The 17,385-nt window shown below is 43.9% G+C and overlaps 1 protein-coding gene across 15 annotated transcripts in view; it reads left to right on the top strand.

The window, feature by feature from the left end:
• Positions 1-17,385, top strand: part of LOC143897516 (bromodomain adjacent to zinc finger domain protein 2B) — a 162,447-nt gene that overhangs the window by 110,211 nt on the left and 34,851 nt on the right. For all 15 annotated transcript variants that reach the window (XM_077406251.1, XM_077406297.1, XM_077406278.1 and 12 more), the window contains one exon: positions 7,145-7,310. In XM_077406251.1, coding sequence (XP_077262377.1) covers positions 7,154-7,310 — 157 coding nt within the window. In that variant the 5' untranslated portion in view covers positions 7,145-7,153. The remainder of the gene's footprint in view (positions 1-7,144; positions 7,311-17,385) is intronic.

The raw sequence follows: 17,385 nt of genomic DNA, 5'->3' as shown, positions 1-17,385 counted from the left end.
GCGCGTGTATTCGGTGAACGCGTGCGGGGAAGTCCCCGTTAACGGCGCTGTAGCGCGTTCACGCAACCGTTGTATTCGCGCCGGTTCGAGAGAGATAGACCGAAGAAGGGAGAAAGAGAGAGACTGGTGTGGCCAATAGAGAGAGAGAAAGGGAGAGAAATATCGGCGGTCGTTCGAAAAAGAGAGAGAAGCTGAGAGCGAGAGAGCGAGAGCGACACGCGGAGTAGTCGAGGGATGGTTTTGCTCTGCTGGCTCTGTATTGATTGCTGTGCTGCTCCTCCACCTCCACCTCCACCATCTCTTGCGACGATCTGTTTTTCTCTCTCTCTCTCTCCCCCTCCCTCCTCTCTCCTTTCCTCTCTCCTCTCCTCTCCTCTCTGTTCACTCCTGTTCCGCGATCCCTGCCGCCCGCACACCAACGCGGCCACCCGTAATGTCGGTTCGCTCTCTGCGAAACCATCAAGATCCGAGGTCCTCGTTGCGCCACGTATCTCTTCCCTCGAAACGCCCCGACGAGAGAAGAGTCCGCCTGTAATTGACGCAGATAGGAGTGCCATCTGCTACAACACGGACGGAGACGGGGGAGAAGGCGGGGAACGCGCGTAATGTCCGCCGTCCTCGGCGACGTGTTCCATGTAAGGATTCATTGAATGGGAAACTAAGCTTGGCCGCAGAGCGAGCGAGCGAGCGAGCGAGCGAACGAGCCACTCTTCGTGACGCTGTCGAGGCTCGCGTGCTTCACGTTCTGCGTCTCGGCTCGTCGTCGAGGACATTGTCACATCTTCCCGAATCTGTTTACCGAATTTGTCGAGCTATTACAACGTTATCCTGTCGAAGCTATTAGGATTGCACCTCTATTACGTTTATCCGCATCAACCTGCAATTTTGTGTATTAGACCTTTATATGCGTCTCATCCCTTTATTGTTTCACGTCCATCTCCCTTGCGAGCTTTCCGAAACGAAAATTCCGGTTCGTCAAATATTATTATATTCACGTACATCTGGTTTCATTACGGCAATTAACTGGGATAGCGATGGACTTGTTGTAAATTGGCGTTCTATTTAAATTCACTAATTACTGTAACGACATATAACGATGATACGTTCGCTTCAGGATGAAACATTCATGTTGCAAGGTCCGCATGTGGCTGGTAATGTTTTTCTTCCGAGCGCACGAGGGAATGGAATCGGATATAATTAACGTACATGGAAGTATTATCTGATGCGGCACAGTGACATCGATGCAACGCTCGTAATTATGTATCTTCTCTGCGGCGTTGTCGCAGAATGCAGAAATGAGTTTACGTAAAAATATGTTAAGCCAAAGTTTTGCAGCGTACAGTCGGTTACGGGAAAAAAAGGTATTAGTAATCATACTTGGCTTTGCTTCGAAGAACGCGTGTGTGGTTATCGCGTAATCTCACGCACATTTTTCTATCTCTGCGGTAAAATAGAAAAACATTAGACACAGATACCACATCGTGCATTACATTATTAATAAGGATGAACATGCGAATATACGTCATTAAGTAGCATTAGCAGTCAGGCAGAGAGAACTTTGTATTCTCATATTATTAATGATACCGAGTGCATTTTTTTCCGAATGCTTTCTGAAAAATTAGAGTTTCGGAGTAACGTTCCTTCCGAATAAACTGATTTATCCCGCTATATCCCTGACTGAAGTCGAGACGCGAGATATTCATGGATTAATAAGGTCGAAATATTCGAAGCTCGAAAAGCGGATGAGAGGAAGCGCAGGAATAAAACGCAATATAAGTTGAAGTCGGACGCGCATTGTCGGCGCAGGAGGGCGTCGCATTTCGCGAACAAACGGCGCGTTTCTTCCTCGTCACCGGGGCTCTTTTCTCTACCACGACAACGACCGTGTTCCAGGCTGGCACCCGAGCTTTTCCCGGCCGAAGGAAAGGAGCGTAATACCGGTCGAGAAATCGATGGTCGCGTCCGTGTCTTCCTTTTGCTCTCGGTTCGCCGCCCCCGCGTTCCCTTGCCTTAAGGCGTTCACCTCCCCTCTCGCGCACCCTTCTCTCGCCCTCGTTCCTCGCCCTTCTCTTCCTCGCCAATTTACGAGCATCTCGAAGTGTGCCCGCCTATATAGCTGAAAACCGGGGTGGCGTCGCCCGGATATTCCGAACGCGCCGTGCGGATGACGACGATGTCGAATCGTCGAATGGAGATCTCTTTACAATACCTCGATATTGTCCGCGCGTATCGATATTTTATTTGCGTTGCGCACGTATTGTTGTAAATCACGTTAATTTAACTCCGATAATTAGAACTGAACGATGTTATCCAGTGACGTTAGTGAGATTTAAATTTTCTCTTTATAAATTCAGAACCGATATCTAATTAGCTAATAGAAAAGCATTATTTAAAAGAAATGAATGAGTGGACAATACCGCGCACATTTTTGTTGCAATACGTTGATTAATTTTTACTAATTTATTGTCATAGAGAAGGATTTCTCTGACAATAAATTCCTTCGGCTATCACGAATGACATTGATATTTTGTAAAAAAAAAAAGTTGAATATACGCTCGCGAAGAAACAATGAAAAATATTGATATGCTTAGTTATAAGCATTCCCACTTGCGCGAATTTTGCGTGATGTACACAGGAAAGAAACTCTTTTGAAGAGATTGATAAACGAGTCGTGTTGCCGCAGCAGTAATTGCGCGAGCTCGGTTATACCATATGTTATTCGGCGCGTCCGGGAGACGCGTCTAATTATATACGTTCCTCGGATGTAGGTGATAATTTCGACCGCGGATTCCGATACCTATCTCAGCACCGCGCGCGCCACTATAAGAGTTCGGAAATTATCGAAAATTGTCCAAGTTCTGCATTGAAAGGAACATTCGCGGGAACTAAAGTATATTTGATTTAATTGTACATCACTCTCTCTTTCTTTACGCCGTTAAAAAGTTTAGATGGCGTTCGTATGATAAACTTGAAAAATGCTCAAGATCGCACCCCGAATTCCCAATTTTATTTAATTAATGTGTCTATTGTGTTTTTTTAAAAATAGAATCATATTGTGATTAAACTGCGGCTTTATTATTAAAGCTGAAGCAACTTTAATTGGAAATTGAACGACAGGAAAATTTGATAATATCATGAGAATCGAATATTACTTCGACAAGCGTCAAGTGTAACATTTCTGTTTTTTAGAATTCGGAACGTGTTCATCAATAGGCAAAAAGTCATACTTCTGTCACATTGACAGATCGTATTTCTAATTTTAAGAGAAAAGATAACACGTAGAAAAAGCATTTATTTATATACTCTCCATCAAGGCAAGAAATTTTCCCTTCCAAATGTAACGTATATAACAATGCAAATAATATATCGCAAATTGTGTTGGAAAATAATGTACAAATTTTCAGCAAAAATAGTAGTCATTGAAGTACTAATTTTGATACTTAATTGAGATAGTTAAAGATACTCTAATGATTGTACGCGCGAAACTCGGAATTTTCGTTAATTTGAGTCGGCGACTTTTCGCTTTTAGTTACCAACACACACAAGCAAAGAGTAATAATAGCAACAGTAGAAGATATTGAAAGGGCGCGCTTTCCTGTCACAGTTATTCGGAGGATAATTTCCGGCGACAAAGGGCTTCTGCGCGGCTTCTTTTGTCAATTACAAACGAGAGAGGCTTCGCACGACATCACCATTCACAAATCTGAAAGCGCAGTAAGAGCCATTGTAAGAGTTCCTTTCTGTTAACTGCTTGCGATGCAAAATAATCGCGCAAATTCTATATATATGAATATTGAAATATCACCGCGATAACTGCTTACTACAATGCGGCATGCATAAATATCTGGGTACATTGCTTAATTGAGTTTTTCCGGAGCTAAATAATTATAAATGAATACCTGTTTAATGAACAGGTACATTATTGATATTTGTAAACTGTAAAGGTGGTACATTTATAACAATGTTATGAATAATATTTTATAAGTAAACAATTTAAAATCTATGTAACGCACCTCCTATACATTTTTGTATATAAATGGACTTATTTCATTTTATAAAAAATCGAATTTTAAAGAAAAACGATGAAAAATTGTAGTACATTATTTTTTTAAATGGATTTTACAAAGATAATGTAGATGAGAAAGTGAGAAAGAACACGATTTAAAACTGTGTAGGTATATATATATATATATATAAACTAATTCTTTTTTTAACTGTGTGTGTTAAATATATCCACATATCCTAAATGTCTAGGTTTAAATATAAAAGAGCCATTTTACGATGATTCTCTTAGAGCGTGGCTCATAAAAGTAAGAGGAAGCCAATAAAGAAAGGATACGCGGAAAACGTAGACGCACGCGTTTAGAAATATCTCTGAAATATTTAAATCGGATTATCTCGCTTTCTTTCTTTCGCCTTAGCGATATGCCACTCAATACTAAGTGCTTTCTACATCCGCCTTCTCATCCATTAGATTAACGAGAATAAAGAACGCGGAATTACTTATATACGTTACTTTCGCCATCATTCAACGGATCGATCAACGCGACCCTAGAAATCCTGGATGCTTTGCGAAGACTCTCCAATAAGACCGTTACGAGCCGATAAGAACGAGGGGGGCCAACTTGAATCAATACGTCGCCAATAACGATCGCGTGACGACTCGTATAGCACGGAATCAAGGCTATATTGTGTATACCAGACCACACGGTGAATTTTCCCTGTGCGGGGACTCCCGGGTTTATTCCGGTTGTGACATGATAGTATGCGGAATAGGAAGTGGGGTATATATGCATTAGAAGTTTTCTCTATCGTTGCAGTGAATAATACATTCCGCCGGAAGATAATCGATTAGGTAAAGGTACCAATACCCGGACATGTACCTATATCCGGACACCTTATTATTTATAAGTATAACGCGAATTAAAATCAAAGATAAAAGTATTTTTTCTTGCAGTTTGAAACCTCAATTATAATATTTATTTTCATAAATTTATATTTTTTAAAGGTATCTAGACACAGATACGTGTCCGGGTATTGGTACATTTCCTATGCTAAGTGTCCGGGTATTGGTACCTTTACCTTAGGTACTTAAGCGTCGCGGCGTCGTCGCGCGTGTAAATTTTAAAAACAGAGATCGACCCGCGTCTATACGAATTTCGGTGTGTGTTACGTAAACGGAATATACGTTCCTCGCATCGGCGGAGGATACCGGTCGTACACTTTTTTCCCCCAGTATATGAAAATTTCGTTTTCAATAGAATCGTGATTAATTCGTCGAGCACGGATTCCTTCGCGTTTGAAAACGCATTCCGCCCGCGTGAATAGCGGCAGAAAATGCATTAAGGACTAACGAGTTAATAACGGTATATATAGTAAATGCCATTTCAGCATTCCATTCGAACTGAGAATCCGTTTATCGCCGAACGATGCACTCGTGCTTTCTGAAACGACGCTCTTCAAAGGACGGGAAAAGAGAGAGAAAGAGAAACAGAGATAATTCCACACATAGGCGTATGCTTGACACAACACTCGCCGTATCAGTGCAGATATCAGCGAAACGTCACACATGGCTAAAGCTTGGATTTCCAGAGAAAGATACGAAAGGTGAAAAATCATCTCGCTCGACGATTAATTAACGTAATCGCGGCGACGTTAATCTCGCTTCGTCTCGCGGACTCGTGCATATGCATGATAACAACAATGCTGGCTGTATGATAATAACTGCGCCGACGCCGGTGCATCGTCTAGCCTAGCATCAGCCTAACCTAACTCAACGTTGTAACGATGTATATTTATACAACAGCTGGGCGGCGGAGGGAGGGGAGTGCGCCAGTCAGCTGATTGAAGCGCTGGAGGGGAAAAGATGGAGGGGAGAACGACCTTTATTTAAAGCGCCGCTGGAGGAAGCCTTTCTTCGACTGGTAAACAGTTGTCGAATGCAAATGCGTGCGAGCTGCGCTCGTGCGCGTGCGCGTGTGTGCGTACTCACGTTCGTGGTGTGTAAACGTGACATTTTTTTTTTTTTGTCGAGAATAATTTCCACAAAATGCATTTCTGCTTAACAGTTTGCCGACTGTTTGAGTAGATCTACCCGTCTCATGATTTATCACTGACCAAATGGATAGACCTACCTGTTTTGTACCACGCCATTCTTCTGTGACTTTTAATTAGTTTGAAGAAGCCGTACTACAAGAAATTTTTAGAGAAAGAGAAAGAGAGGAAACCTTTGAGGACACGGAAAATTATACGATGTTCAGCGCGTAAGTTATGTCAATGCGTAACTTGCGCGGTTGGCAGAGTGTTAATTGCCGCAATTGGGTGGAGGAGCCTGGAATATCTCCGAGGCGACGATATTCCCATATTGTATAGAGGCTATTGTACGCATTATATAGAAAATTATATAGAGAAAATTATGTAGGAAATAAAGACGCTCTTCTCTGGTTCGATGATTTTCATCAACATGATTATTTAAGGAAAATTTGATTACTCCTTACGATTACAAATTACGCTCACGATGCCGAATTATTGAGAATTTAATCGAGTATATTTTATTTCAGTTTACCGAATTCGTGTAGCTAATTCTCAACGTACAATTTAAATTTAATTAATTAACAACGTTTTTTTTACGAGAAGTTACGACTTTGTTACGAGCTTGTTAAATAATATAATCTATATAAACGCGTTAATGAAAAAGTGAAAAATGTCTCTGAAAGTTTTATTAAATCTCGGAAACCATATATTTATTAAGTAAACAAGTATTTTTAATCCTTTCCGTTATACAGCCGGTCGATAAAGCGCGCGTTCTTCGTCTCTTTCTCTCGTTTTTCACCTCGAGTAATAATCCCCCGCGTCGCCGAGGCTGCACGGCTCGCCAAAAATTTCGCGCACCGAAATCTCGATGCACCGACTCTGCGCTGCAACTCCGTCGTAAATATCGTGCGCGGCGCGAAACCTGTTCCGTCTCCTCCTCCCCCTACCTCCCCCTTCCTTGTCGGATTTTTCGAGATAAAGAACGGGCGAAGTGTGTGCCGGAGTCCTTGATGGCGATGCAGCGTCGCGTCGCGCGTCGGTGCGGGCTCCGCGCCGCGCGTTGCGCGCGTGAGAACGAACTTCTGTAACGAAACCATGTGCGATGTTTCAGGGGACTGGCATGGAGAAGGAGAACTCCGCATCGGGCGGGGGCGGCGGAGGCGGCGGAGGTGGCGGAGCTGAAGCGACGGCGGGGACTCCGGGCGCCACCTCCACCTCCGAGAAACTCCAGGCGGACCAGGCCAATCCGTTGCTCGATCCTACTGCACTCTTCGGCGGTAAGTCATTTTCGCTCGTTCCGCTGCCTTCTTTTTTCGGTTGAATTTCTCTCTCGCGTCTCTCTCTTTTCCGCTCGTTCCGACCGTAAAACTATGCGCGGACGCGCCGCGTCGCGATAAGCGGCATCGTTATGCGAAGCGGCGAAGTCGGGCGAAGGTAGGTCGCGGGGCAAGAGAAGTCCGATAATAGAGGGAGAGCGTTCTCCTCCGCGCTCTAATGGTCGGGATTTCTTCAGAGCGCCAGGCTAGCTCTATCTGTAAAATATCCAACATCTAACATTGTAATCGGTTATCTTACGATGTAACTCCGTCTGACAGTTAATTACAGGCGGGGAGATCGGCAGAAAATAGCGTAGTGTCGGAGGTAACAGGTTCGAAAGGAGCAAACTCACCGTGCGCGAATGGATGAACAATGCGAATGACTTATTTTGTATCGGCGTCGCAACAATGGCGTTTTTCTTCGTTAACTAATGATCTCGTTTGCATCTCCGTAACAAGTCCTTCCGCTTCGTTCCTCCGAACCCGACGATGCCCTCCCTCTTTGTTTTTCCAATTTAACCGGCCCGGTTTTCGGGAGGGCTCAGTTTTATTCGATCCGCGCGATCGTATACGCGATATTGTTTAGACGAAACGGGCAAATATTTTCCGTGTAACGAACGGCTTGTGGACGCGCGTGTTCGGTATTTCGAGAGGGTATGCACGGAGTTCCGACGGCATATTTGTCGGCGTGAATTATGATGCTTGTCCAGGAGGAAGTCTACTCCTAGCCGATTCCGATTTCGGTTGCCGAAGCACGTTTCCGCGACGGGCGACGAAATTGACTTCGCATGATCGGACCGCGAGTACGTAAGCTGACGAGCGACGAGCGTTTTTTTCCCGTAGGTATATGCGTATCTTTGATGTTCTTCCTCAAGGTACAATCGCAACTTATCGCCACGAGTCATTCTATGTGACATCCTCTCTTCCTTTCTTTTATATATACTTGTTGATCAAACTACAATTAAGTTTCATATGTCAATTTATATATTTTAGATATATTTTATTTTCTCAACCAAGGCTTGTCGCATGAATAAGTTCTCTAATGAAATCGGGGATCAAGCGAGATATATTTTCACTAATCTAAGGTTATATTCTCTCCATGCGTGTGTGTATATACCGCACCGTTACGACGCGCGTTGCACTTGCCGTGGATTTACAGGGTCGTTCGAAAGCCGGACGCGTGATGCAAAGCGGGGCCCAATACGCTCTCGCGCGTCAACGCGATATATATCAGTGCCGCCTTAACGAGCGAAGGGCCTCCTTTCTCTTCCCCTCCGCCCCGGCCCGAAATCAATTAGTCCCGCGCGCGCACATCCTACCCAGTCTTTCTCTCCTTCCAAGGTCATCGAGGCTCCTTCCGTCGATCCTCAGCCGCTTCCTCGCGACAAAGGAGAGAACTCTGCGCTCCTCCTCGTCCAGACTCGTTCCGAGCGCTGCGTCTAGATACATTGCCCTAAACCTTTTCACCCTCGCCCGAGTGAGAGCCGTATTCAAGTATGAGAGATGGAATCGGTTGGCAAATTGAGATATCTCAATGGTTCTCTATAAAAGTCATTTAATCTTGAATTTTCAAAGTCAGTCTGTGGCGACGCTTGTATCTTTTTTTTTAAATTTAGCTAAATACAAATCTGAAAATAATTGGACCATTTGAATAATTATATAACGTAGAAGCGATTATGCCACGAGTTAACAGTTATAAATTAATAGAGCAAGTTTTTTCATGGTATAGATAATAAAGTAGTAATCGCATTTTAATGATATATATGAACATAAACTCAATTTGCGTTATGATTTACAAAAAGGATATATATTTATTTGTCTGATAAGTCACATGCGTTCCTTCTATACGAGAACGGAACAATTGGCCGCGTTAATGCAGCCGGGGGATGCATTCTGCGCTCCTCATTTCTCGACTCGTCTCGATTTCATCTCGAAAGGCTCTCTCGTTCCCTCGCTAGGCAGGATTTTTGTCGCTCTCCACGAAGACGGGACCTCGTCGTTTATTTCGTCCCTTCACCTTCGACCCGCCGGTCCCTCTTCGTATTTCCTGGACCGCCATCGAGCCGCGCACTCCTCTCGGCCTTCGGGTGGAACTTCTCTCTCCCAAGTTGCCCTCCGCTGCGTTTTCTGTCTTCCTCTCCCCTTCCTCCGCGCTAGCCGGGTTTCCTGTCCATCGCTGTCATCCGTCTCCGTCTTCGCCGGCGACTTTTTTCGTCCACGCCATCTCGCTCGATCCTTCGCGCCGCGTCGCTTTTTCTCCTTTCTCACTCCGGGTTTAGGTCCGTAGGGCTTTGGGGACGCAAGAACGAACGAACGGTCGGACGGACGCAACTGTCGAGGTGCTCCTCCTCTCTCTTTCTCATCGTTCTCTCGCTCTCGGTCGGTCGCCGCTCGTTCGTTCGTTCGCTTACTCGCTCGCTCAGTCGCTCGGCCACCCTTCGTCTCCCTCGCTCTTCGCCGGTTCTGTATATTTATTGATTGCCACCTCACCTCGCCTACCACGGGCAGACCGAGGTCTGTGGCAGTTTCCCCACCCCCCCCCTCTCTCTCTCTCTCTCTCTGTCTCTCTCGCGTTCCTCGTTTCCCTCGTCCCTGCCTCATTCTGCAGCAACAGCAACAGCAGCATCGCGCGCTACGAGAAGCCTCTGTCCCTCTTTCTTGCTCTCTTTTCGCGCTATCACGCTCTCTTCGCTTCCTCTCCTCCCCCTTCTTTCTCGCTCTTTCTTTTGGCTATCTCTCGTTTGCGCTCGTCGACCCACACTACGTCCTGTTTCATTCGAAGCTGCATTCGCCTTCTCTTTCACGTCCTACCTTTATCCGCGTCTCTTTCTCTCTCTCTCCTTGTTTCTATCTTTCTCTATCCGCTACCCCGTGGTGCTTTTACCTCCTACGCTCGATACAAACTCGTTGGACGCGGCAGAATTTTCGTTTGAAGCTCTACCATCCGGGGTTTGCGATATATACCCACATCTACACCGCCGCGTTGCCGTCGCCGCCGCTGCCGCCGTCGCTGCTTCCTCGTCTTGACGTCGACGTCGACCTCTCGGCATCGTTAATATCTCGAGGGCGGAGGACTCGCGGCGGTATCAGCGCCGCGGCGAGAGTGCACCGTGAGATGAGAAGACGCCGTCATTTAGGCAAAGTATAGGAAAACGGAAAGATCTGTGCGGGTAAACGATACTTCTCCGCTGTACTGCAGTTTCTCTCCTCCGTCTCCATTATCTTCTTCTCTCTTGATTCCTTTTCTACCGTGATCGCAAGGAAACGCTCGCGCGCGCACTCATACGCACTCACATTCTCTCTCTCTCTCTCTCTCTCTCTCTCTCTCTCTCTCTCTCTCTCTCTCTCTCTCTCTCTCTCTCTCTCTCTCTCTCTCCCCCTCTCTCTCTCTCTTTATTATGCGCCAAATTAGTAACAGCATGAAAGAACGCACGTGGAGAACTTCGCGTATACGGATAATGATGCCGCTATAGAGTTCGACGATCGAATAAGTGACGTTTCTCGCGAAAGTCCTTGACGGAGTTTAAATTTCACAATGTGCCACATTATACAACGTTAATGACACTACGGTCATTCGGATGTTATTGTTTGTTTTTTTCTTTTTTTCATTTCTTCATCGGCAACACTGACTTTTCGCTTATCGGAGCCTTTATCGCGCTCGTTTGTCTCTCGCGCATGCATCATCGTTAGCCTGTGTCGTACGTCGCAAATAAAACGCTGTCATTCGTGGGAAATAAAAGGCGAAGAATCGAGCGCACAGGAAAAAATTACTGTCTCTCTTCCTTCTTTCTCTCCGTCCCTCCGCCTCGTTCGTTCTTTGTGTTCCTGTTGCCTTCTCTGTCTCGCCTCCCCTCTCCTCTCTCTCTCTCTCTCTCTCTCTCTCTCTCTCTCTCTCTCTCGTCGCTCGTTTGCGATTCCATTGCTCTGTGACCCTTCGCGACCTGACGGTTTTACCACCCACACCCGACACGAACACCGCTGGGCGAGCCATGGTCTCCTCTTAAAGCTCGTTTGTTGTCGAGCTCATCGTGCCGCCATGCGCGCCGGCGAGAGCCCGATCGAAGACGCGAACGGAGACGCGATTAAAGTGTGAGTGAAGCAATAAATCCTGGTGAAACCTTTCCAGTATTCTCTATGCGCGCTTAACACGAAAAAATGTTCCCAGATTCGAGTATTGGCTCTTTTCTTTTTCCAAAATTGTATATCGCTTGTGAAAAATTGAATGCGCTATCTCTCGGAATCTCTGACGATAATATCATCCGCTTAATACGTGGAATACGAATTTATTTCGCCAAAAGTACGATCGAATTGCAGTTGATGCAAATCCAGAAATGGAAATTGGACTTTTAATTTAGCATGAAATGCGCCGTAAGGATACGCGCTACTGATTCGTATTTTTATCGCGTGCTCGTTAAATAATCCATTTAACGTATTAAGCATTGTAATAATTTACGCTTATGATACAACGGTCCAGGAAAAATTGGAAAATGTTCGAATTGTTTCTAATTTTAGTCTCTCTGAGAGAAAGAGAGGAAGATAAATTCGCATTTATCCAACCAGCTTCATTTCATTTGGGACAATCGTTTTACATACGTAAATAGAAAAAAAAAACACGAGTAGTTACAGCTATTATATAGCAGTCTCTACATAGATTGCGCGTTATTTGCATAGATTACATCTAGAACGATCATTTGCATAGTTTACGTATTACGCGTAAACTATTGTCGTTTACGCGTGCACGTGGCCGGTGCGAGAGAATGCGTGTAAATGCGAGTACATACTTTAACTCGGCACAAATGACGCCCCTCTCGTTTGTACGCGCGCGTGAGCGATAGTATGTCGGACTCACACGTGGCCGCCGGCTACGTACGAACCAGGGGTGTAACTATCATGTAGCGTGAATAAACAAAAACCACAGGAACCCACGAGTGCAGATGACACGCGTTTCGTTTCTTTAACGCGCAAGATGTGCACGGAAAAACCAAGTTTTTTTTTCTTGTATAATCTTAATTATTAATAGCCGATTTATTGGGGATTATTTGGTGAAGTCAGTATTTGACGTTTATTTAATATCGATATTAATACGTTTATTTTGAGTTTGACACGACTTCATGATAATGATAATTAATTCAATATTATAGAGTATAAAATCAGTATTTAACGTCAATCTAGACTTATCCATAATTCATAATTTATTATCTTTTGCTGAAAGCAGATACTGTATGTCGGTAGTTCGCAGTGTTGTCTATTACACGTTCTTTTGATTGATTACATATATATATTTAGAAATTATTTTAATTAAATATAATACGCACTTCTCACATAAATTGCTACCTTGGTGTTGTACAAACATGTAGTTTCACACACTATACACGTTCTTATGGTATTGCCTTTACTAATTCTAGTTCTATAGGTTCGACGTATATTTTTATATTTTTTCATATAGCCACCTACTAATGTGCATATAAATTGATAAAAACGAAGAATTCATGTAATAACGCAAGAAATCTAACTACGCCACTGATACGATGGCCCGCTCATCGCTCTCTCGTTTCCACTCGCGTAACGCTCGCGCGGCTTGATAAATGCGTTTATCGTGCTTCGAATTCGTACACGCGGCTCTCGAGGCGATGAAAAAAAAAAAAACGACCGTGAGGGAGCAGGCAGGAGGAGGAGAAACACACACGAGGGGGAGGGAGAACACCACGAAGGGATGTGCGACGTGTGTGTTACTCTCGTGCCCTATGAGACGCATCCAGCCGAGAAATACAAGAATATCAATCGACTTTCGGGAATATACGTTCCCGCGCCACAGCCCCCGTTCCCCACCTCCCCTTAAAACATTAAGCCACTGAATTATGTAACCGTAAATTTCTTTCGTGGGATATTGCCTCGGCGGGGAATATTCCGCGTGCCACGACCACCTCGCAACGCGGCTGCATAATGCACGTTGTTAGCGCTTCGGATGGACTTTGAGCCGCCGATACCTTTCAATGTATATGCTCGTGGTACTCTCTTTGTCGAGCGATCTTATAACTCGAGAGAGAACGGGAGAGGACGGGAAAGATTGGCGGATGATATCACGTGTGAATCGCGCGCCTCTGTCACGCCGGAGACAAGTGAAAATATTCACAGCGTTGATGTTAGAAAGAATTGCGAGGTAGTATCAGCTTCACACATTTGTCATTTCTCTTTTAACTTTTGAAGTCGAAGAGATAAGTGATTCTTCGTTCTCAATTATTTACCTGTTTCTTACATTCGAAATTGCAAGTAACGCAGCATTAATAGATTTGTGACAGATAGTACCCCACTTAATCTCATTCTCGTCTATTGTTAGATAGAGTTCAAGTTCACGTTAGGCAAATTAAATTAAATTAGGGAGATAATTCGTTTCTGCGCGTAATTGATTCGCGACATTGTTGAAAGGAGCGCAGTTGATGTTGACTTGAAGAGATTTAGAGCAACAGCTGTTCGAAATATATTTCACTGTTGGAGCTAAGCTGTTTCAAGCTAAAAAGTTTTGTAGAAACGAAACTTTATACATAGAATTATTTCCAACCTTGCTGTATATATCTAAAGGTAATCAGATATATACAGCTGTATATAGTAATACAAACCTGCGTTTCCTAGCTCTTTAAACACGAATATCTCTAAAGAGGAAGAAAGAAAAAGAGAGAAGAGAAAACTCTCCATTTATTACCTACCTCGACCGTGCCCGTAAACGACCCTTAACCTATTAATTATTAATCTATTTACGTAACATAATATCGTTTACGTATTGCAGCCGTTAACCGGTTATGCTTACGCACGCGGCTATTATAGTTCTACCGGGTGTCAGGAAACTATACCTCAAATTTAAATACACATCTCTAAAGTGAAGCAAATAAAACGTCGAATTTGCGAGCAATTAAGTCGCAGCGAGAAATGAACACCTCGGCAGTTTGCTGATGTTATACAATTCACGTATACGAAATATCGTTTCGTGCGTCACACTGCATATCTTTCCCGTTCGCGGCTGCGCGACGAGCGCACGAATCGTCGAGTAATCTATTTTCTTCTCCAATTTCGTCCGCGGCCTGTCGTCCACCTGCCGTTTCTCCCGACCGTACTTTTTCCCCGACCTGACCATCCGTTCGCCGATGAATCGATAACTCCGCGGATCTCTCCTAACTGCAATTTCGTCAAGTTTACGTCACGGCTAATAAACTTACGCGTTTGGCTTACCCGGTTATATCCGAAGAAGGAAATACGCGAGCTACGGGAGTAATGCGATTAGGTGGCACAGAAACGAGTTAAGCCTGGGGGCCACCTTAACGCCGACCTCTCCGCCCACGATGATCCGAGCGTAAGATCCACAAGATTTTACGTATGCGTCACGCGAGAGCTCTTCGATATTTAACGGATATTTGCACGTGACATTCTGTATTTTAAGTATTTAATAACTATTATAATTACACTAAGTGTTTAATAACTGATTAAAAGTTACAAAATTCAGAGATATATTATTTTATGAAAGGCAGAAGTCTTGTTCAGAATATAAAAATAAATGTAATATAAAACTTTTTGATTCTGAATCTTGCAAGTAATTTAAGAGTTTTAGGGGCGCAGCAGTTACCGGTAATTAAAAAAAAAGTCTAATGAATAATTATTCTGTAACTTAAATATTTTAATCTATTATCGTTGGACGAAAGGCGAAAAAGTTGAGCATTAAGTATACGATCGATATAAATATAATGTTTCTGTTTTCTCAAGAAACGAGCTCTTTTTTCCATCGCCACGTCGTGCAATCAGCTGTTTGACGTTAAAACGTCGATCGCGTATCGTTCAACGCGGTCGGTTCGATTCGACGTGAATACGACGCGATTCTGGGTAAACGGGCAGCCGGCAAGATTGCCGTTGCCGTTCCTCGCGTCCCGTAAACGAAATTAAACGGATTTGGAGGCGAGCCAGCCATCGTGTCGTCGTCGCTCGTCGTTATCTACTCTCCCGTCCCGGCATTCCGATCTCTCGATCGATCATCCGCCGGCCTCTCTTCGTCACAAAGAGCCGTGGAGGGTGGTGGGAATCGTCGCCCCTCGATCGGGATTGGACGGTTATGACCCGAAATAATGACGAGGCCGCGTCGCGAAAGCGGTGGAAAGAGAACGGGCGGACGCGACCCCGGGATTTTCTCCGTATCGACTTTGTATTAGGTCGAAACGCTGTAATTGCGGCTTTTTTTTTTTACGAACGTCAAAGCGCTCGCTGCGGACTCCGGAGTTTGGGAGGGATGGAGATCGCTCGGGCCCCCGCGGATTTTAATATGTTTGATGTCGCCCGACTGTTCGTCGTCGTAACTTGTTATACCGGCGGCCAATGCGACGGGAAATGCGTTTTGCTTTGCTGTAAATTGTATTACACGAGTTGCAGTTACGCGGCTAGTTATAAACATTGGAGTACGGCAAGTATACGTATATAATAACGCGATACGTTAACAAACTTACGCGCGCGGCAACGCAAGGGTGGCGCGACAGCGAAGAATTTGACATGGAGAGAGAGAGAGAGAGAGAGAGAGAGAGAGAGAGAGAGAGAGAGAGAGAGAGAGGGGGAGAGAGAGAGAGAGAGAGAGAGAGAGAGAGAGAGAGAGAGAGAGAGAGAGAGAGAGAGAGAGAGAGAGAGAGTGAGAGAGAGCGGCTCGAGATCCCGAGATGACTTCGAAAATAATAACCCGCCGTCGAGCGGCGAAGTTGTAAAATCGCAATTTTCACATCCGGCACAAACGCGATTATCGTAACGCGCGCAAGGTCTCGTTAAATATTTTTTTATTAATTTTTGAGCGCCGCGCGTCCGAGCGGGCTGTTTCAAAGCCGTAATTGGGGACGGGGACCGGTTTATTAAGACCTCGTTCGGCAAAGCGAATTTTGCTCGTGACGCGCGAAATAATGCACTACTAGAGGCGCGATATTTTGTGCCGCACGTTTGCGGGTGAAAACTCGTTACGCGCTCCGAGTGGATAAATTATACTGCATCTTGCTTAATGAGCTAACCAATATTGAATCCAATAGTGTCTTCATATTTCGCTTGGAACCAATTCTATGTATTTGATTAATTGCAATTTGTTTGATATAACGTATTTGGATGTTTAAGTGCCATATTAACGTTTGAAAAATTGTGTTTTATTTTTTTTCGATTTGTTTCGCATACTAAAACTCTCTATCCGATGAAAACTCGAGTTACGCGTCTGTGTCGAGTTGTTTTATACTGGTGCAAAACTTTGCAAAACTTTTTTATCGTATATTAATTATATTATTATAGATTAGCTTCATTTCTATGTGTATATGTTTCGTTTCTTATACATATAAGCAAGGGGATGCTAGCTTGCGAAAGAATAATTTATTCCGCGTCATAAGTACATTGAACGTTGTACGTATATATGTATACATATATCGGGGAAGAAGGAATACGAGAGACAACCGTCGAGATTCCGTGTGAATTTATTCCACTCGCGCACAGATGCTGGCAATAGTTTATTTTGTAAGAACAGTACTTTCGCGCGAGTTTGCGACTTATAACCCTTTGCTTCCCCAGCCGTGGAATTACACGTATACGTGGAACACGGTTCCAACATCTACTCGCGGAGAGATTTATGATCTATAAATCGCTCGATTCTTTATTTTTTATACAGCATTAAATTTGGCGCAGGGTGAGCGATAGTGAGTTTAATCGGGAATAAACAACGATGCGATACTCGGTAAATTCGAGGTCAATATATACATATATAGACGTAAAGAATTTTAATATTAAAATTTTCCGTACCTTGAAATAATTTTTTCCGAATAATTTGATATTAATTGTTATGTTTTTTAAGTTAGTCAGATGTAACGAATCTTTCTTTTTAACATTTGATATTTTTTGCATTATAATTCTTTGTTCTTTTAACATAGATATATCTTCTAATTGTCGGCATTAGTGATACAAAGTTTGATTCAACTAAATAATTAAATTAAATGACCAGCGTGTTTTCTCGCTGAAAGATATCAAGGCGAATATCTCACGT

The sequence above is a fragment of the Temnothorax americanus genome, unplaced genomic scaffold (assembly GCF_048541705.1).
Source record: "Temnothorax americanus isolate GAGA-0224 unplaced genomic scaffold, ASM4854170v1 Scaffold1, whole genome shotgun sequence".
Taxonomy (NCBI): Eukaryota; Metazoa; Arthropoda; class Insecta; order Hymenoptera; family Formicidae; genus Temnothorax; species Temnothorax americanus.
Note: the sequence above shows the minus strand (reverse complement) of the source record. Positions and strands in the feature narration are given on the sequence as shown.